General features: G+C 37.4%; 1 protein-coding gene across 1 annotated transcript in view; it reads left to right on the top strand.

Annotated features, from left to right (window-relative positions):
- The window catches only part of TET1 (tet methylcytosine dioxygenase 1), a 71,219-nt gene extending 48,963 nt beyond the window's left edge, over positions 1–22,256 (top strand). Inside the window, exons 8-11 of the mRNA XM_067299747.1 lie at positions 2,953–3,042; positions 3,510–3,647; positions 12,175–12,514; positions 18,235–22,256. Coding sequence (XP_067155848.1) covers positions 2,953–3,042; positions 3,510–3,647; positions 12,175–12,514; positions 18,235–19,376 — 1,710 coding nt within the window. The 3' untranslated portion in view covers positions 19,377–22,256. The remainder of the gene's footprint in view (positions 1–2,952; positions 3,043–3,509; positions 3,648–12,174; positions 12,515–18,234) is intronic.
- The last annotated feature ends 235 nt before the right edge of the window (positions 22,257–22,491 follow it).

Below are 22,491 nucleotides of genomic sequence, written 5' to 3'. Positions count from 1 at the left end.
TCATCCCTTCTCCTTTGTCCTTTTCCATTCTCTGTGATCCTGAGTTTTGGGTATTTCTCCTGCATAACTCTGTGCATGGAGCATTCTGTGTGCGTGTTTTCTCTGCACCTCCTGCTTACAGTGGTGGAAATATGCTTTCAGTGGGCCTGTTGCATCAGTCACTGATAGAGAGACCGTCTTTTCTAGAAAAGGCCGTTCTGGAGTCGTCATGCGGGATGTGGTATGGTCCAGCTGGCTTATTTGCTGTATTGGCCTGTCAGAAAGACCTTTCTCCCATCCGGATAGGCTAGGTTTTTGTTTCAGGATCTTTTCAGTCCAGTTACGAGGAGTCCAGGGGTGTGTCTGTGTTTCTATATCTGCCAACACTGTACTTAGGACAGGTGTTTTGTTCCAGCTTCAGTACCTGTTACCTTACTGCCCGGAGGATCTGTTCATCCTATTGCTGGGCCAAGTTTGTCCCTCCTGTGTGGGGAACGGATGGATCAGATTTGTTTGGTTTTTTTTTTTGATATTCTGACTAATTTTTTCTGTCCCTCATCCTCTTGTTTAGAGCTTTTTTATTTTCTCCCATCTTCAGTGGTTTGATCAACAAGTTACCTTTGGTGCAGAGCCGTCCTTCAGCAGGATTTGAGCCTGTAGTGGCTCATGCAGCAACCTTTCTGAGTTCGAGTGGCTCTTAAGGCAGCTCTCATATCTGATAGAAGATCCAGGCCCTGTTTGCTGTTTTCTATGTATCTGTTTTTCTCTTCGAGTAGAATTTCAGGAACCAACAAAAATTCTTGCCCAGAGTAGTATATGAATTTCACCTAAATTAAGAAATTAATTTACCACGTGTCTGTCCTAGGCCCTTTACCTCTAAGGCAGAGAGAACCTTTAAATGATAGTGTCAGCTTGACCCACCTGCATGTTCTCATGATCAAGCTCTTCACCTGATTTCTAATGCTTTTCATTAGCTGGGAGGTCAGCAAAGGCAGCAATCGTCATATGCCTTGTCCAGCAAATACTAGGCTGTGTCCAGAACTCTTACAATGTAAGACCACTAAAATAGATCCATCTCGGGTGATCAAAATCCACTCCACAAGGCTGCAGGCTACCTTGGTGGCTTCACTTCTTCCACGTCTGGGAAATGGCCACCTTGAGCTCCATTCAGACACGTCGTCTGGCCCAACAGCAGTGTGGAGGCATCTAGAAGTGCCGCCCTGCTAAGGAGAGCTGTTTGGCCTTGCCTGTTTACTTCACGAGCAGCCAGCTAATTTGTCAAGGTGGATGCTTTGTGCCACAGTGTATATAAACGGTCACCTGAAAGAGAAGATTACCTAACCAGTAACTGGACATTTTCTAGATGTCTCATCTACCCACATATTCTCTTATTTCCCCTTTTTTCTCGGAAGTTTTAAAACCTCCTTGGATTCTGAAGCTAAGAGAGGTTGAGGGATGTACAGCGTGCACGACTTCGTAACTGGGGGTTGCCTGTGAGGGCAGTATGTGCACCTTTAGGGTACCACTGTGCAAAAGCCTTCTGCTCTAGGTGGTGGTGGTGCTCGGGCATTTGCAGTCTGTGCACAGTTGGCAATGTATCGCAAAGAAATGAATTTCATGGTAAATAACTTTTCATTTGGTTTTGTCGTTAATTTTAGTAGCAGATAATTCTTTCAGCTAAATACTGGATATTGATGATTTTGCAGATGACATAAAGCTAGGAGGTATAGCAAATTAAGAAGATAGATTTGAAGTCCAGAAAGATTTGGATCGTTTGATCATTTGAGGCACTGGATGGAGTGAGATGAGGTTAAGGGTGTAATATACCTAGGTAAGAATAGTACATAGGATAGATATTTAAGGATGCATTACCTTCAGTGCAATTCGGAACATGTGGTAGCAATCAACAGTTAAAATAACTGACTATAGTATGTCTTTAAAGTATAGTTTCACTTTGTAATGTAAAATCACATCATGAAAGTGTACTTTTATATTTATATACATGGACATTTACAGCATATACTGAGAAGTTTTTTGTAAAACAAAATAAGCTCTTGTTTTTTGCCACTGTACAGTATGCAAAACTGAAGCTGCAATTGTCTCCAAAAGCCTGGCCCTTGAAGGAAAGCAAGTTAGGGAATATGTCATCCCAGATTCAGTCTGCCGTCTTTCCTTTCCCAGCTGGTTTGGTGATTTTCCTGGCAAAGGAAAAATTTAGAAAAACAGAATTCAGGGATCATGTTTGCATAAATAAGAGTTTAAATGTTACACCATTGTGGAAGCCCATCTAGTTAGTACCATGTTTAAAAGGCTTTCCCCAAGAAACTGAATATAACTTCCAAATCTAGTAGGTATTTCCCTAAAGTCCTGAGACTTTGCACCTCCAGAGAACGAAATATCAGATGTTCCTGATAGGAGTTCTGTTGCAATGTTAGAAATTTACCTCTTTCCCAAACAGCTGAAAATAATGTTAAATGCTATTTAAGTTACTCATCAGTTTAAAAAAAAAAAAATACAAGCAGAAACCCAGGATTTTTTTTAGCAGGAACTGTATTGGTATAAATTAAGTCTCCATAAGAAAAGCACTATCAAAAGACATGGGATTCCATTTCCACATATTAAATTCTTTCTCTTATGGACATTACTTTTCTATTTTGTGTGGAACATACCTGTTTCCTTGATTGTCTATGCATGTGAAGGTGGAAGTAATGCAGAAGGTAATTCGGATTTCTTTGCCCTAGCACACATCCTCCATTGTTACTTGGTTTACTTGCATTTATCAATTCTGATAACTTGGAACAGTAGGTTTGTTTACAGCCAGTGACAAAAGATAATAGAAAAGAAGTCAGATTAATAAAATATAAGATAGAGGTGGACTTTCTTAGCTTTGCTGACTTGTGTCAGACATCTCTAAACTGGATTAGAGTCTTTTAAAGTAAATTATAGCTCTCTAAATGTTGTCTTTATCTGCAGGAGGAACTTCTTGAAAATAATTTGCAAACTTTAGCTACTGATGTGGCTCCAGTTTATAAAAAACTTGCTCCTGAAGCTTTTCAGAACCAGGTAGGTCTGTGATATTCAAATAGTGCAGCTGTAGCTCAAAACAGTCAGCTTAGTTAAAAAAACAAAATGAAAACCCAAAGTATGTTAATGTATAGAAAGTCACAGAGCTCACAGATAGGGTGAGTCCTGTTGCTTGCTTACTCTGGTTGCTTCGCTTGGTTAGTTTTAAAATGCTGTGTCTTTCTGATTTCAGCTGATGGTCAAGTTATGCCCTGAACTATGTGCATGTAAAAGTCTTACAAATAATATTATAAATAAATGGTTTTACTGTTTAGAGACATTGGACTCTGGCTGAGCTGATTATCTTGTTGACATCCAGTAATAAGCATTACATGTTTTAATGGAAAATATGTACTTTCTGGTAACTGTTACTGAGTTTTAATTCAGTCAGAAATGCGGTTGTGGCTCATGAGGTGCTAAGTCACTCTTTTACAGTCCTAAGTACCTGTAGTTTATTTTACTTTTAGGTGGAAAATGAACACATGGGCCCAGACTGTCGGCTCGGATCCAAGGACGGTAGGCCTTTCTCTGGTGTAACAGCTTGCATAGATTTCTGTGCCCATGCCCATAAGGACACACATAACATGCACAATGGAAGCACTGTGGTACGTACATAGGATTTTCTCATTTGTGCTGTTTACTATTGACATTTTAAAATGCTTCTTGATTTAGTGGATACGTTTGCATGAAGTTTTTTAAGGTGTTATGAAATTAATTGCATGTTGCCAATTATAAATTCCCATGTTATTTGCATTTATTTATTCTTATTTAGTCTGCAGAAGGCACAAGTTCATCTTGTTATAGGACAGATAAAGAAAGGTATGGGAGCGAGCCTTCCTACAGCATACCTTCATTCTTTTAAGACACCCAAGCCTTTTGGACAGGATTGGCCATAAGACAGATAAGCTCTTCAGAATAAAGGTTTGATGTTCAAAGTCAAATAATTGTTATCTAACCAAACAGTTGTATAGACATCCGTAGAAGAAGAGCTTATACAAATAAACTCACTATTAAATTACCTCCCCCAGCTTGATTATTCATCATCCTCTCTTGTTTTCTTGCACTGTGCACTTACCAGGCTTCATATCAGTACAGTCACTCGTCAGAAATTAGATAGTCTGATATTATGGAGTATGGTATGATACCATGGGGTAGGTGATGAAGTTAGGTGACTATTATGATCTTTGAAATTACATCTGAGTATCTCAGTATGAAAGGAAGACCTACAGTCATTTTTTTGGTGTGGTCATTGCAGCAAATGCTTTATTAGATTGCAAGTGAGAAAATCAGACAGGAATTACTCAGTTAAATAATCTTTTAGAAAATGAGAGTCATGAAGAGAGACAAGCTCAAAAAAGAAAAGGTGAAATAAAACTGACCTGTGTCAATCTGTTTTTTTAGTAGTAGAGCATAGTTAAAACAGAACATAAATTGTAAACATTTCCTAAATAGCAAGGATGATTTCTTGTACATCACTAGAAATAATATTCAAGAATAATCGCTCTATCAAAGGATGTATATTCACAAAAAAGATACATAGCTAAAATCTCTGCCCTCTTACAAGCAATGTCTTTTTTTTAATTTGAAAATCAAGATTGAATTAATACATTGCTGTGATTCACTAAAACATAGCATTTAAGCATACACATAACATTTAGCATTTGTGTGTAATATCAGTGAAGTGACTAGAGCACTTGTTTAATGTTAATTGTGTGCTTGCATGTTGGGTAAATGTCTGTGACTTTGAAGTGCACAAGCAGGTCTCAGAATTTGCCAGGAATGCCAGTCCTGAATAGATTAATATTTTTTCCTAACAGTGAATGCCACATATATGGAGATATTTTATAAGAAAATGCTGGAAGCATATCTTGCAAAATATTAGTAAGCTGCTATGAATAAGCTCATGTGTAAGTACAGTCATATTAAAGCTTCTGAAGGATAGTAATTCTAACCTTTTAAATGTCCCAAATTTTAAAATTAGACTTGCTTTTCATGACAAACGGTGTGTTACACTTTTTAATGAAATTTAGCTTGGGTATTTCCAAAATAATAATATTTTGTTAAGTGCTACATTGCCTTTACTTAAAGACACAATGAAATGGAAGCTGAGCCTGCTACTTGTTCTGCAATATTGGATCCCAGAAGGAAAAAGGTCATCGTCCTAGAAAAGTCATAATACATGACTAGAAATGGCTGGAGGTACAGTTAGTTCTTTTCTGAGGAATGTATTAGGGAATAGCTCTATGAATGTGTTTATCTGTAATCATTGCTGTTATTTCAGCTTCAGATTATGCTTGCTGGTGTTGATTTTTTTTTCTCTCTATGGATTGTAGATAGAGTGTAAGTAATTCCAAATCAAAGAAGCATGGAAAATTGTGACCTGTGTAAGTTATCTCATTATACAGGCTGTAGAACGTATTGCTGTGTTTCTATCAAGCCCTGCCAAATTTAAGTCTTACAGAACATTGTAAATTCATTCAACTCCTGAAAACTGTGCCTTTAAATTTGATTTTCATTGGATACCTCGTCTCACTAATACAAATAACTAAGGGACACTACATATTCTCTTTATTTAGATTTGATCTCTATTTATTGAAATATATTTGCAACAAAAGGCTATATATAAATACAAAATAGTTGTAAATATTAACACTTAGTTTATATACCAGAAATGGTGCTTTTCGACAAGAAGGTGAATTATAGTTCATTGTTACCTAATGATCTAAATACAACCTGTTTCAGTTTTACAGTGAGAAAATGTGTGATGCATAGGATATATATATGTTAGTATATCTAGTGTGATACATAGTTACCATGATACATATCAGAAGCCTAAAGCAAAGAATTTTGTTGTTTTGGAAACTGAGTGATAGAATACCCTGAGGTTTTTTGAATCTAGATCAGCTTGCTGATGATCAAAATTAGGGTTCTTAATTTTGGTTTATAACCAAAACTGGTAATTGAATAGAAAAACTAGTGCTAAAAGCATAAAGAAAAGGAAGTCACCACGTGTGATTCTAGCATCTGTCTGGTCACGTCCTGCATTGTCATCTAGTTCCAAAAGCTACTTCAACTATCTACTTAGTTTAAAATAAATTACCTTTTGTTGTAGGTCTCTGGTAATAATGGATGGAGGAGTCATTTAAATCTCAACCATGGCATATTTTTGTTTTAATATGTAGTATGTGTGTGTATTAGATCTGAGGTGACTGTTAGCTTTCATGTAGATGTTTTTTTTCTGATAATGCAGTAATAAACAGAATGAGAATGATTTGTGCTGCCTTATAAACCTCAAACATCCATAAGTTCATTGATGACTTTCCTCTTGTATTTTGTTTTTGATTGGATTTGTTTAATTGTAATGACACCTTTCGGTTTAAAGTCCATACAAAGCATACTTGTCACCTTGCATCTCGTTAGTGTTGACAGGATTTCTTCCCTTCCTTCTCACTGCAAAGCAAAATCTTTGTTTTTACAATCTAAAGTTATTCTAACCTTTTTAGTCTAGAGGAAATATCTTGCAAGATGGTATCTGTGAATGCTGCCAGCTCTGTCACCACTACTTATGGCATAAGCGACACCTTTTCATTTTCTTCCATCAGTTGTTGGTGAATCGCTTTCACCACAGATACGAATGGAATATCGCACAGTGTACAGAAAGTAAAGGAAAAACAGAATATATTTAAACTATAGAATTCAGCAAAGGCAACCAGACAGAGACATGAATTCAGCAAAGCACTTAAATGAGTTTGATAAGCATGGAGTTTACTACATATTTAAAAGAATGTATTATCTAATGAGCTGCCATTAAATATTCCCTTGCTCTGTCTCTGTCAGAATTTCAGAAAAGCATTCTTATATTTTTCCAGATATATATATGTACTTTGGTCAACTGAATTATTTGTATTTGATTCTGCAAATAAATGAGGTTGTCATTTTTGTTAGCGGTGGGGGGAAAGCCATCTGAGAAATGTGTTTTGTGGATTCAGGATAGATTTTGTAGATAATACATTTTAACTCACAAAAATTCAGGTTTACCATGTTGGGAGATTTGATTCACTGAACATCTTTCCTGGTTAGCAAAATCACATCCCGAATTCAGCAGAGCTGTGCTTTGGTAGAAAAGCTAACAATAACAATGAATATTCCCTGTTTGCTCTGTAGTAGAATGAAAAAACTTGGAAATTCTACAGAGGTGTAAAACTAACATGTTTATCTGAAAGTAGCAAAAGTAATTTCTGCTTCTGAATTGAATTTTTGAAGAACCTTTAAGTCAATAAATTTACCATCCAGTTTTACTCAGACTCTTTTGTCATCTTTTAACATTGTCCTAAGAACCACTGATGCACATTACAACAACAGTTAGGATGCAGTGTTCCTTGGGGATATGAGCTAGACTGCAACTGAGCAACACGCAAATAAAAGCTTTATAGTTATTAATGGAGTCTGTGAAATTTAAGTGTTTTTGTTACTTGAATGGATTCGCTGCAAAGGATTGCGTTCTTTATGCCTGTGCAAATCCATTTAAACCAGTGAAGTAAGGGGTTTTATAGTGACTAGCACGAAATGGTTAGTGACAACTCGGCTAGTTCTGTAGCAGGTATATGGGTGTTTCTCGTCCTACAGGGCGTGCTGCCCTTTTCGCTGGGGTGGAGGAAGGAGAGAGACCAGCTGCAATTATTTGTAATCGTCGGTGCCCCACAGTCTGTAGTAGGGACTGTGAAGAAGGAAGGGAGGCAAGATAAATCTATGCTTCAAGGGCAGCTACAATACAAAATTTATGATTGACAAAACTAAGGAGTGAGTGTCAATCAGCAATCCGTCAATGAACTGTTCCTGCCAAAAAAAGATCCTCTGGTCTTCAGTAGCATACTGTGTTTCTGTAGGTTGCATCTTAGCAAGTCGTCATGGCGTAGAGGCCGAGGCCTTTGCTGTAACTGGCAGAGCGTCTCTGTGGGTGGTTACGGACTGCACAAATACCGTGGTGGACGATATGCACAGCTCGCTTTGGGGGCTGCGGGAATACTCATGCTTAAGCCGGTGGTGCAGATTATAACAAACAGGAGAAAAGATAAACTCTGCAGCACTGTATAGGAAGGATTTTTGTTACTCTTCTTTATATTGTGAAAAAAGAGACACGTTAGAAGTGCACTCTGTTCATCTGCTCCGTTAGTTCCCAGTCAGGGGTTTGTACCCCATACCCATGTCACAGCACCTGGTACAGAAATGCTGCCTGAGATGCCTGATGCCACTTGCTATGTGTGTATATCCAGGAGATGCTACTGTTATCCATAAGTGGTCCTGAGGAAAATCTTTTGGGATTTCCTTCTCTAGTTTATTCAGACTTGTGCAAGCTTATTCAGGCCGTCATAGCGCAATAAAACCGCGCACACTGTCTCAAAAACTGCAAAGGAAAAGAAAGCCAAGTCATTCATATTTGTAATAGTAAGCAAAATGATGATGCAGCATTTATGAGTCCCAAAGGACGTCCATCCTGCTTCCCATCTGCAAAGCAAAGATCTGTATAGGAAACTCAGTTCCATCCTTCAAGTTTAGAAATGCATTTTGACTGCTGCATCTTGAATTCAAAACATCTGTTCTTAGGACATAGCAGAAAAGGCTACATCATTTCTACGTGAGAAGTTCAAGAGGCCGGAGGCAGATCAAAGAGCTCCGCAGTCATGCGTTCAGAGCTGTTTGGCCACAGATGTTTCTTTGGACTTTTCTGGAGGGAATTTCGTTCAGCTCATGGGTGCATTTCAGTTAAGAAAAAAGTTTCATGAATATGCAGGTTTTACCATGACATCACTGAACTCAGAGTAGCTAATGATTTTGATCACCAGGTATGCTGGAAATCCAAACAAACCATTTGGCCAGCATTTCCTTTGGCTCTTGAGCATCCTGGGTGATTCAGCTGTGTGTTCTGGAAAAAGTATTCAGTGCAGCAGGATGTGCAGCTTTGCTGTAAAAATCAGGCTTAACATAGTCCACAGTTTTCTCTTGTTCAGTTTTACTTTTGATCAGTTTGCAGCACAGTATCAATACCAATGGAAAATCTTGTTTTTAACTTCTCAGCAATAGCTTCTATAAGTTTCTTATGGAATATTTTGCACAGATTTCAATATTAATGAATGGCTTTTGAAACTAATGTTTCACAATTGGTGGATTACTCCAACTATAAACTGCTAGCACATCTGTTGAGCCTCAATTTATAGTTGGTTTCCCTCTAATATTAACTTCTGAATTATCCACTTGTTACTGGGTCCTTCCTTTTATATTACAATTCTCTTGAAAATGTACATACATGAAATTTTCTTCTGTGGTATTTAGGCTATAGGTATAGTAACTTTCAGTGTTTTAACATACACTTTTATTATACATTAATTTCTCAATTTTATGTATTTTAATTCAATATTTAATATATTTTGTGTGTTGGAGTGACTCTACCTTCACACTCAGTTCTGCCAATATACTACAGCCGCTTCCTCTGAACAGTTCTTCGGCTTTCTTGTTTTAAAGAGGATGTTGGTTTTGCGATGTTGACAAATACCCACTTGGAACTAAAATGAGCTGTCTTTCCACTGATATGAGCTGTGTTTTTCCCTCTGCTTCTATGTTTCCCAATGGGTCAAGCACTGCAAAAATGTAGAGGTAATCTACCTTTACCAGATGAAAAGATTATTAAAAGTAGTCAGTTTTTAAGAGAAATCTCTGACTTTATAGAAAAGAAGAAATTAATAACTGTACAAGATGAGGTTTTCATGTACATGTCTGTTGAAATGTGGGAAAATTCACAGGTGTAAACTGGATGAGCCTCTTGATTTTTCAAAATTAGCAAGCATTATGGATTAAATCTTCAACATACAGACCTACTCTTCAGAGTAGTGCATGAGTCCAACCATGTACAGTTTGGACAGAATATTTTAAAGAAGAGTCATACCATTTCTACTCAAAATGCATGGGAGCTAGGTGCCTACATGCTTATTTTATTGTTTATGTTATTTAATTTAAACGGGGAGCATGTGCTGGGTTTTGTAAGAAAACGAGCATTATGGGTCTGTGCTGTCAGTTCTGATCTCTTTTCCCCTCCTTTCTGAATGATTTGGCATCTGCTGGCAAATTTCGCCCAGATACCCCCAGACGTGTAGGAGCTTCATTACCTTGGAGATTTTAACCTCTCTCTCTGAAAGTCTTGTGGGACGTAGCTGCCGAGGGAGGGAGGCGCTGAGGAGGGGGCAGGCGGAGCAGCCGTGCTTGCTCCGGGCCCGGGGGAGCCTGCCCTGCCGCCTCTCGCCCGGGGGAGCTGGGTAGCGGGGCCTGAAGGGGAGCAGGGGCTGGGAGAGGGGCGCGCGGGACAGAGAAGCCCCTGTGAAACCAGGCTGCGTTTGCTGCTCATGGAACAACTTGTTGTTTTTTCTAAATCCTCCTCATAGTCAAAAGGCTGCCCAGTAGAGGTAAGTACGCATGGATCGAGCACATCAGTAAATGCTACTCATTGGCTTCTGGTTGCCCCTTCGCCTTCCCGAGAGCCCTTCTCTTGATGCTTTTTAAAACGCCACCTGAAAAGCTCTTCTCCTTTGTCTGTGCCCCTTAAATTTTCTCCTTTTGCTGCTCTGCAACTGTCAAGCTTTGCATACAGCTATTTATAAATCCTTAACTGCCTTATTTATTTAGGACTTCTAGTTTGTGATTCTGTAATTATATTATTCTGGAAATAATTTTGTGATGCCTTTATGTGAAAGCTATGCTGTAAAATAAAATTTGTTTGTTTTCCCTAAATTATATTATTATTCTCCCCTGGAATGTTAGGCATCGTGACAAGAGTCTGCAAAATTGGATTAACTGTTTCATGATCGGCATCACATACAACCTACACAATGATGGAATGATAATGTGTCCGTTTAGGGAGTATCATTATAGCTTTGGATGGTGCTCAAATTGCTGTATGTGTGTAGTTAATAATTCCCAGCGAAATAGGAGCTTAACTAAGCCATGATAATAATGCATGGTTTTCTAGTAATGTAATATCTTGTTGTGAGAACTAGTAGTCTCTTTTGAATGTAATCAGTAGAACCATTAATGGTGTGATTATTCATATATTTGATCACAATGTAAAACCATAGCCATCCCTTGGAAGGCACAGTATGGAACCAGACAAACGTTGCCTGTTCTGTTTTTAAGAACGCTATTTTGTCCCTAGGAAACAAGCATGCTGATGGTTTTAGCTCTTGTTTTAAGGTGAATCTTTAATGTTAATAATGGCTGGACCTCCAGAAGTCCTGAAAATCATAAGTACTATAAAGGTCCAGCAGTGATTTGAAAACATTATAACAAGAATTAATAAATGCCAAATTTTGATGTTTATTCACATTTCTGATGTGTCTTTATCAAACTGGATCTAACCAGCTTTCTCCTCTTGACTGCAGTCTCTTACAGCAACATATAATTTCATAAGAGAAAGTAGGTCAGTGGCCTAAGAGAGACCAAACTGAGCCTCCTGATTTCCTTACAGCAGGCAGGCAGAGTTGGGGAAGAGTGTTAATTTAAGAGAAGTGTATATAGAGAGAGAGTTAGAGTTGAGATTTGCTTAAAATATAGAGCAACGTGAATAACTAGAGGGTTTTTTTTCTTTTTTTTCTGGTTGCCAAAACAGAAAAAAACAAAATAGTTCCATGTCTCAGGAAACTTCTTGTGCAACCCAAGATAAAATATTTTCATTTGTTTTTCAGGAAATTTTTTTTAGTTCTTAAAACTTAATCTGAGCATCAAATGTATTTTAAAAAACACACAAAGAAATCAAAATGGTTAGGAATTCCCAGTATATTTCCAGCTGAAATTACTTACCAAGTTTGGCATATATTTGTAGATAATATGAATTGATCCAAAGTGGAATTTTTCCTGAACAAAGAGTCTGTCCAAGATAAATGCCTAGATTTTATTCTTTAGGTACCAGTTAACTTTTTCTGCATCGTAAATCAAAATATTTGTCAGATGTTTCCATTTGAAAGATGTATAGCATTCAGACCATAAAATATGAGACAGCAATTAAGTCTAGGGTGAATGCTTAATAATTAAATAATTGTTGCATTTTATGTATGTGGCTATATTTGTAAATGTTTCTCTTCTTGCCAGGTTTGTACATTAACGAAGGAAGATAACCGGAGAGTGGGGGTGATTCCAAATGATGAGCAGCTCCATGTGTTACCTCTTTACAAAATCTCACAAACAGATGAATTCGGCACTGAAGAGGGATTGGAAGCCAAGATAAAGGCTGGGGCAATACAGGTGCTTACAGCTTTTCCCAGAGAAGTACGAATGTTAGCTGAGCCTCTTAGAGCTACAAAGAAGAAGAAACCAGACACAAGGAGGACCCCGACCGAAAAGCAGATGTTAATAGATAAAAAATATTCAACACCAGTGAAGCTGAAAACTGAAGCACCAGAAAATCTTAGCAACACATTGCATTGTTTAGGTGAGTGGTGCTTATTAAATTCTGCCTGTCTCTTCTGATACTGTATTGTGTTTTATCCATCAAGGGAAGGAAAAACCTTTCATTCTTATGAAATATTTGCATATTCTGCTTTTCAGGAGCTAATAAACAAGTCATTGTAGCCATTATTCTCTCTTGGCACAGGAGAAAACAGATGATCACCCAAAAATAAGTTCATAGTGTTACGTTAATAACAGTAGGTAATGATATTGCACCAATGAAATATTTCCAAGTTCCCCTCTTCTAATAAATAATGGCAGTAGGAGGAGCTTGAAATATTATTGTAGGAATATTTCTCTAAATAGCAGGCTTGAATTTCTACCATTTGAAAGTACAGGAACTGTATCATCCACTTTCAGTGGAAGGTAATGGCTTTCTGAGAAACTGTGCAAGTCAACTATGTATAGCACATAACTCTATAATAAGACAATTTTCTTTCTTCTGATTCTTCAGTGTCATGGATATCGCTGCAAAGCAAGGGATTTGCAAAAAGCAGGTTTTATCTAACAAGATGGTACTTCTCAAATTCTCCCTTGAAGTATTATAAGTGAGGGGGAGAAAGGTGGAATCTGAGAGTAGCTAGGTAAAAAGTATGCCATATTTTTCTGTGTTACGAGATGATGGCTGTGGCCACAGAGTCTTTTGCAACAATTACCTATTTCTGCAATATAGAGTCATTACTTGACTGAGCTGTGCAGTGTTGCTTTAGATTCATGATGTTGTATCTGAGATCAGCTTTTGGACCATTAATTTCAGAACAGAGAATAAAACTCATCTGGGGGACTTTGCAGCAATAAAAAGTAGAAAAGGAGGAAAAGGAGGATAAAGCTATGGAATAAAAACTATGATTAGAGGGAAGCAAATAAATTAATGGAATTAAAACATAGACTATGTGCCTTTTGGAAAGAATAGAGGAAAATCAGACAGCCAACACGCTATAATTTTGAATTTTGTTTCATGAGAGAGATCCAGATACATGTGATAGATTTAAGAGGAGAAATGAATTTAAAAGAATGCCTGTGTTTTAAGAAAAAAATATTGCAGTATCGCAAAAAAATCCATCTGAAATGTAATTTTGTAATTTGTACTCGGCACTTTGCTTTAACTCAGTAAAGGCATCAGGGCAACAAATAAACTTTGAATACAACAAGATGGAATAAGAACAAGAAAAGTGGTATTATTGACACCCTGAGGAAATGGGATAGTCATTCGGTCTGTATGCAAGTTTAGAAGACATAGTTACAGGCTGTGAAACAAATATACAAGCAGTGCCCCCGCTGAGGCAGACATACAGCAGTGACTCCGAAGCAGTGATGAATAACTTCCATAGCGCCCAGGGTGCACTGGAAGCCCTGCAGTCATTGCACGGCTCCGGCGTGGGAAGGAATTCTGGCACTGTGTAATCTCATCTCATCAGAAAATTCTTCTAAAACCCTGAAGCAGAATTATGGACTGCCTGCCGGCACATGACGTGGTAGTTACAAATGAGCATGGCTTCTGTATTTGAAAACCATGCCTTTAAGGAATAGTATGCTATCCTGAGTTTTGCTATATGCTTTGGGAACATGGGACTTTATCTTAGAATTCCTTGAGCATGCGAAAATAGTAAAATAACTGCATTATCAAGCCAGCTTATATAATTCATTTGGACTTTAAATATTTTTGTAAAGTAATTTTTAAAGGCTGCTAGTAAAAATAAGTCACAGAGTGAGAAAGAAAAACTCATGAGTAAGCAAGTTGTTCAGAGATGAAAAAATAAGATCCAAATACCAATATTTAGCTTTAATCATAGAAGTTTTGACAGTGGATTCCCCAAGATTCTGCAAGTGATCATGTGACGTTGATGCCCTTATTTGTGACTTGAAAAAACATGTAACACTGTTAGCCCAAAATTTGCAGATGGCACAAATGGCCACAAAATTATGGAAACAATTTTAAAGAGGCCTCAGTAACTGGGCATCAGCGGCAGAGGAAATTCAGGTTTGGAAAAGTGCAAGGTGTTGTGCATTGCATGAGATAAATGACGTGTTTCTGCACAGCCGTTGTTGTTTACTGCAGCCACGCAGGACAATGCCTCGATGTCGCTGTGAAGCCCTCAGCACACTGCTGCTGCCCTGCCCCTGCCCCCAAACCCTAACCCACAGTCAAATGTAAAGGTCTGTAAATAATGGACGTGTAATACTACACGTCACACTTGTACAAACGTTTTTAGACTGTTGAAGGGGATGAGTCATTGGTCTGTCCTTTCCATTCTGCCCGTGGCAGATACCATTTTAATCCTGAGAAATGAGAAATTTTAGTCTAGCCGAGATAATTAGGCTCAATATGAACACAAAGTCAAAAGGCTTGTGAGACAGAGGAGGTGAAACTAGACCATCCAGTAGTCACTCCTGAAGGTAAACTGGAGGAACCAATTGGTTATTAAATCACTATTCCTTCACATTAAGAGTGACATTCAATTCTGGTCACACCATTGAAACATAAAAGACAGGAGGGTTTGAAAAATAGATAATGAAAATAAAAGATAGAAAAACTCATTAGGGGAGGAAGAAAAATATTGGCTGTATAGTTTTAGGTAAGTGATGAATAAAGAGAGTACTGATAGAGGTAAACAAGTCAGATACTGCTATTAATTTTCTCCTAATATAAGAACAAAAGAATAATCAGCTACATAGAAAGATTTCACATCAACTGGAAAGGAAGAAATACTGATGTACGGTATATGCAATGTGTAGTACTCAATTTACTGATGAGGATGATTTCAGAGTATTGCTTTTGCTTTTTAAATACTAAAAAAAATATGGAGAATGTGCAGTTATATGAGGTAAGATGACCACTGTATGTAAGGAGTGCAATCTGTCATGCATTAGCCGTGTGAGTCGCTCCTGGGAGTAGGCGAGGAGGGTTCTGAAGGAATCACAACGCTGGTTATTCCATGTTGTCCATCACATAGATTTAGCATCTTCTCTTGAAAGATACCTGACCATCGTTTCAGAGCCATTACTATATTGCCCAGCTGAAAAACCTGAAAACCTTAAACAAATCCTCGGACCCCCGTGTCTTCACCACGTTGAGAACAGGAAATTGAAAAGTGGTAAAAGAGGACTGCCCTGTGCTTTTACGTTGCTGCAGAGATGGTGTTGAGGTGGACAGTTTTAGTGCTGAAGACAGATCAAGTCTGCTTGTCGGACACGGATACATGAAGAATTGGTTTGAGTACTGGCTGTCAAGTCCTCTGTAGAACACTGGATATTAAAAAGGGCCATTTGTCGTGCACCTTTATAAATAGGGAGCAGCATAACTCTTAAGTTTTACATTTGTGATAATACTGAGAGCCTTTGAAATCCTAAATTGTTATGAAACACGTTAAAGGTAGAGGCCTTACATCCTTCCTTATATAGTCCTGTCATTAATCACATTATTCCGACAAATAATCTTTAGACATGGAAAGGTTATTTTTGTCTCTCTAAATACTCAGTCCATATGGCTGGCAATTCCTCTTGGCCTGTACAGAACCAGAAATGAGCCACCAACTCAGAGCCAGTTTTTGAGCTGGGCCAAAGCGGAGTCGTACACTAGCCGCTGGATTCCGCAGGAGCCGCACCAGATTGTGTTTGAATAGGAGGTATTCTTGGGGAATGATGCCATCTCATCTGAACCATTGCTGATTTCTCTCATATATTTCTCTCATGTATTTGAATTAACTTCCGTTTATTAACATCTGTAATGTTTTTATCATAATCATAACTTCCTCTGGCTTTTGTTTAATCTTATTTTTAAAGGAATGTGTAGCTTTTTACCAGACCAGATATATGTTTCTATATATCTCTTTAACACATATAGAAGTAGAAAATGTTAATTTCTACTTAATGTAGTTTCAGTGTGTCCAGCTGGGTCTTTAGTTGGCGTGTGCTGACAAGTGATTGAGAATAGCAAAGCAATATGAAATTCTTTCTTACAAGAGGACGTGTAATCACGATTTAAATGTACATTTGTTTCTCCTCTTATAGTGGCAGGTACCATTTGAATTACCATATTTTCACATTTATAAACCACAGATTATGGGTTAAACCAGCACTAAAACCAATCAGATTCAGCAGTAGTGTGAATTATGTGTGTGTAATTAAAACAGTCTCCCCGAAGTTCCTTCCCTGCTCCCCCCCGCCGAAGCCCTGCTGCCTCTGCATCCTTGTCCCGCTTCCTCCCCTCTGCTGGCGGCGCTGCCGCCCTCATCTCTGCTCCATCGCCCCACGGAGCAAGTTGCTTCTGGCGAGAGGTGGGGAACTTGCTGGAGCCCCAGCCATTGCCAGAGTGCTGTGGGTTGTGTAAAGACTTATTTTCAGAGAATATAGGGGTCTCTATCAGAGATGATGGAAAATGAAATTTTCAATTGCTGTTTCAGACCTTTTAGGAAGAAGGCATTGGTTTGGCTTTTTTTTTCTTAATTAAGTGACTTTATGTTTGGGGTTTGCTTTCACAGAAGAGGTCTTTAAAAGAGTTGATGCAGTTTTCTTCTGTCCCTCCACAATTTCTGTATTTGTGTAGTAACTATTATGTGTCCCAAACTTATCCCTGTTTGCTTTTTTCTTATTTCTGTTGAAAGAATGTTTTTTAATACATAACTATTTATATATTACTAGAAGAGAGAATACAAAAGAGGATAGTTCTTCTATATTCGGTATTAATTCAAGCAGTTAAACATTCTGTGTATTTATGGAACAAAGAAGAAACACTGACAGAGCCAGTCTTTTATGAGAATACGTAAGAGTTCTCTGTGGGGTGCTAGTTTGCCAGCAAGGGAGATGTAAAGCAATTTTAGGGCCTGATGCAAAGGCAGTCCGAGGCAGGGCAGTTCTCTCCCAGTACTTCAGTGGCCTCTGGCTGAAACGTATCCACGACAAGAACGAGCCATTTGAGGAGGCTCTTCCATAAAAGCGCACACTTGCAGTGTTGCCAGGACTAGAAACTGCTTAGGGAGCTGACATAAACTGAACCAAGTATGCTTCCAAGAAGGTTTGAAATAATTCATGTTTGGCAATTAGATGGGAGACAGAGCCAAATCACAGGTTGCAGGTTTGTAAAAATGGGTTTACCTTGAGTACGTTGCCAGTAATTTTTTTTTAATTCTGAGAAGTTACTTGCTAATGCACAGATCATTGTAATTCAGTATTATTTTGGTAAGATGGACATGATCTATAAACGTACTTTCTTCTTCAACCATAATCTGGGGTAAGGCTGTCAAGAATTTTGATTGTTTTGCAGGCTTAATTTCAGACAGCCTAAATTTCAGCAATTAATGTAAAATCTTCTACCTAGGGCTTCCTATTGGATTGGGCATTGCTGAAGGCGAGCAGTCAGCTGGTAGGAAGCATCTAGGTAGAACTGGGCTGTGTGAATCTGGACCGAGTACTTAATTGATTTTATTTATTTTATTCATCCCTCTGTGAAATACCTGTCTATTTTATATAACAACACTGAGCAGTCCGACTGGAAAAGGTTAAGGCACTAATTCAGCAAGGTAATTAACATACTATTTTAAGTCATAAAAATATTCATAAAAATATAAAAGTTACCATTCTGAAAAATTTAGAGTTGTCGTTATATCTCTCATATTAGAAAACAATTATGAAAATATTATAAATGGTATATTTTATTAACTAAGTGAGGAAAAATACTTACACTTTGGTGTGCATTTTTTTTAGGGAACAAAACAGATGCTTTAAAACCTGGAATAAAAATGGAGACTTCCGATCACCTCTATGCCATGAAACATACTTCAAACACTACTAAAAATTGCTCTTTATTAAAACAGTATACGGCTTCCTCCCCTTTTAAGGTGGATAGTTTACATCCGTATTCATCATTAGCACATAAGCCTGACCTAACAGCAGTGACAAATATTCAACAAGATTTTTCAGTTCCCTACGGGTATTTTGAATGCAGTAGTAAGCAACCTCACGTGACACCTTATATTAATTGTAAGAACTTTGATGTGTCAGTCAAAGATTATACTGGAATTTTGCTGAATGATAAGATGAATGGTGTGCCACCAATTCTTCCAGATGTCACTGCTTCAGGCCCCCCAGCCCATAAAGACCCCCTGCCCAGTATACTTGAACATCAGCCAGACAAACAGAATTGTCAGCTTCAGTTAGACAATTCTCCTTCTTCACAGATGATCAGCTCTTGTGATTTGTCAGTACCGCTAAACTCTCCAGCCAAGGATGCAGTCGGAAGCGAAGCTGACTGTTCTCACGGATGCCCCATGGAAAAGGGTAGCTCCCATCAAGAACAGATGTGTGACTTTGACTGTGTTGATGAAAAGCAAAACAGTGCACTGGGACAACCGGCTGATTCTGAAGAAAAAGCTGAGGAAATGTGGTCAGACAGTGAGCACAATTTTTTGGATGATGATATTGGTGGTGTTGCTGTGGCACCTTCTCATGGTTCTATCTTAATTGAATGTGCAAGACGGGAACTCCATGCTACCACACCTATTAAAAAACCCAACCGAAATCATCCCACGCGAATTTCCTTAGTTTTCTACCAACACAAAAATTTAAATGAGCCGAAACATGGGTTAGCAATGTGGGAAGCAAAGATGGCTGAGAGGGCAAAAGAAAAAGAAAAAGAAGCAGAAAGATTAGGAACAGAAAATACTGAACTAAACTCTAGCAGCAGGAAAACAAAGCAAACCAGTGAAAACAGAGAGATTTTTTATGAAGACAATGAGTTCAACCAAATTCCATCACGCAGAGCATTAACAGTAACTAAAGATAATGTAATAACAGTATCTTCTTACGCCCTCACGCGAGTTGCAGGGCCTTATAACCATTGGGCATAGGTTTTAGTATCAAATGCCTCCTCTTGGTGCAGTGTTACAGTTTCTTTAAGGTGCTGTTAAAGAACAAGTCTCATGTCGTTTACTATTTGTTCATCTCAACCATTTTAAGGCTGAGGTAAAAAAAAAAGGGGGGGGGATTTCTTCTTAAACTGTGACTTTAACATTTGGTGGTGCTCAAGCACATTTTAAGCAAAAAAAAAAAAGAAAAAAAAAGTTGTATAGTTTTAATACATTCTAAAAAAGACTTTGTTTAGGTTATTAACCTTGATTGAATCATTCAGTTTATTACCTTTAGGAATTTATATTTTGGTGCTTTAAATCAAGTCTGTTTACTACAAAAATCATTTATAGGGATTTTAACAGGTTCACATTTTATGCTGTTAAATCAAGTTATACAGTAATAGCTCTACACAGCTCTTGGTGCTTAACCACATCAAACAGTTAAAAATAAATAAGCTGAATTATTACTTCATGGTGCCATTGCTTTAACAACTTCCAACCATTGCTGTTATAGTCCAAATTGCAGATAAATCTTTTAGAAAACCAATGAATTTTTTTCTCTTTAGATTTGTCATTATGTATGAAATGAAATTATTGGTAATGATGGCTGGAAGTTGTTTTTAAGCTGTAAATATATATTTTAAAAGCACTTTCTATTTTTAAAATTAACTTGAAATAGTGTAGTATAAGGATCATATTGTCTAAGGTTTGTGCATACTCTACAGAAGAAATCATTTTATTCTTGCTGTGTAGAGTTCCATATTGTTACAGCTGCAGTATGTATGCTAATAGCATATATGATTGTTTTTAGACTTGCCCTTTTTCATTGAAGATTTTATGTTACATATAAACAACCATTATAAAATACAGAAACTTTTATTATTTGTAAGTGATAATACAAATATGAAATTAAGAAACATCTTGTCAATACATGTGTTGCTATTGGAAGTTAGAGGAGTACTATCTGTTTTTTAAAGGCAGCATTTGTTATGATTTATTTGAGCAATAAGTATGTAAGTCTCATTCATTTGGAGCATTTTAAGTTATACGACAACCAAATGTTCCTAATGCCTCAGGGGTGGGATTGTTTTGGGATAAAAAATACCCCCTAGAGTTGCCTTATTCTCTTCTGAAAAAAATAATTAATACTAATTTGGAAAAAATACAAAATAAGTGTTGGAAAGTAAGAAATTTCTAACATTTAACGGCAAATTTTTAGTTGAGAATAACCCATCTGTAATATTCACCAGCTAAGGCTTTCTAAATTCAAACTTTTTTTACAAAAATGTTTTGTAAGAATTTTAAGTGATTTATACATTTCATGTAGAAAGGGTTGTTGTATTCTTCATTCCAAACATTTGACATTTATGTTCTCCAGTTTTGTTGAAAAAGTGACATATCATGAAATGAGTATTTGTGAAACCAGAGGAAAAACAGACACTCCATTACTTTCAAATACTGTAGCATCCCACTCTTCTTTCTGATTCTCCTCTCCTATGTATTTCTTTTTTAAACTTATTTATTTAAACAAATTACCAAATGACAGCGTTAGCTAAGGACCGACCTCATCCTGCACCTTCTTCCATGAGAACAGTTCTGCTTAACTGTACCTGTCCCGCCGGAGCCAGGAGGCCTGCTTGAGTGGGGACTCCTCTCGTGACTGAGAGCTGCAGGATCAGGCCCAGAGACGAAGCTGTACCTTAATTATGCCTCGGGATCCTCCCTGACTGGGTGACCCATAGGTATAATGAGGTTAGAGTTTTCCGGTGTGAAAATATACTAATAATATACTTGATAATATTATAATGTAGTGGTGCTGTAACAAAGGAATATGAAATATCTAGATCTGCTTTATTTAAAACCTAGACAAGGTGCTTTTTTTCTTGAAAAACTGAACTGTAATCATTATATTTACAGTTTCGGTACGAAAATTAGATGAGCTGTATTTTTAACACATAGTGCCAGTTAGGACCTTGGTGCTACAAATACTTAAATATGGCCGTAGATCAATGAGATTATTGTCCTGTATAAATGTATACAAGTGTAGTGTTTGCAGGAGCCAGGTCAGGTCTGGAGTAGCAATCATTATGTAATGACCTAGGATTCAATTCTACAGGTTCCTGTTAAAATTAACAAAAACGTTGATGGCAAAGGATGGTGGACTTGAACCCATTCTTTGTATCTTACCTATTTTAAGTAAAATTTGTAAAACCGGGTATGCTGCAAATTTTAGTTCAAAGCTTAATATTAGTTCAAATAGAGGATATGAAGGGATTGTAAATAATAATAAAACAAAACCAATATTATGCCATCATTTTGTACCAGCAGTTTTATGCTTCTTGACTATATAATATACAGTATACATCAAATCATTATGGTATTTTGTGTGCCTTAGATTTCCATTTTAAAACTTGTATATTTTTGGTGAGCCTAAGATTAGTAAGAATTCCAGCTGTCCATACAGTAAGTAGTACTGTACGTTCTCTAGCTGTTCCATTAATGTATTTACTATCTGAAACCCCTTGTCCTACATCATGATGAATCATTTACAGGAAAGAATAGTTCATTGTTTTCACTGATAGTGCTGATAGCTTTAGCTTGTATAATGCAAACTGAAAAATCATTTATCATTCAGCACTCCTATGTGAATAACAATTTTTCTACACAAAATTAGTAAGTCACAGAGCCATCTCTTTACCTTTTAAGATGTTCCAAGTATTGAAGTGGATCATTTTTACTTGAATCTTCCCCTGTAAAGGTCCATCTTTAACATATGTGTGACTGGAGCCTTCAAGATAAAAATGTTCCATTGAAAAACCAGCAGCTTCCCTCAAAGAACTGAGAAATGGAATAGGTGCATATAAAAGGATACCTCCTAACATAGCCCCTGGCAAGTTGCCTCTCAAGTGACTGCATCAGTAAGTCCAGGTCTACCTTATTTGAAATGGAAATTTTAAGAGAAAAATATATCTTAACGTAATAGTAATGTTATTAACTGGTAGGTGCTAAAGCTCACAGTTACTACTCTATTAAAGAATACTTTACGTGAGAAAAATACATCATCTGTACAACAAAATATCAGTTGCGGTGCTCTTTCCTTGACTGTCTTTTACCT

Source organism: Apteryx mantelli, chromosome 7 (assembly GCF_036417845.1).
Source record: "Apteryx mantelli isolate bAptMan1 chromosome 7, bAptMan1.hap1, whole genome shotgun sequence".
Taxonomy (NCBI): Eukaryota; Metazoa; Chordata; class Aves; order Apterygiformes; family Apterygidae; genus Apteryx; species Apteryx mantelli.
Note: the sequence above shows the minus strand (reverse complement) of the source record. Positions and strands in the feature narration are given on the sequence as shown.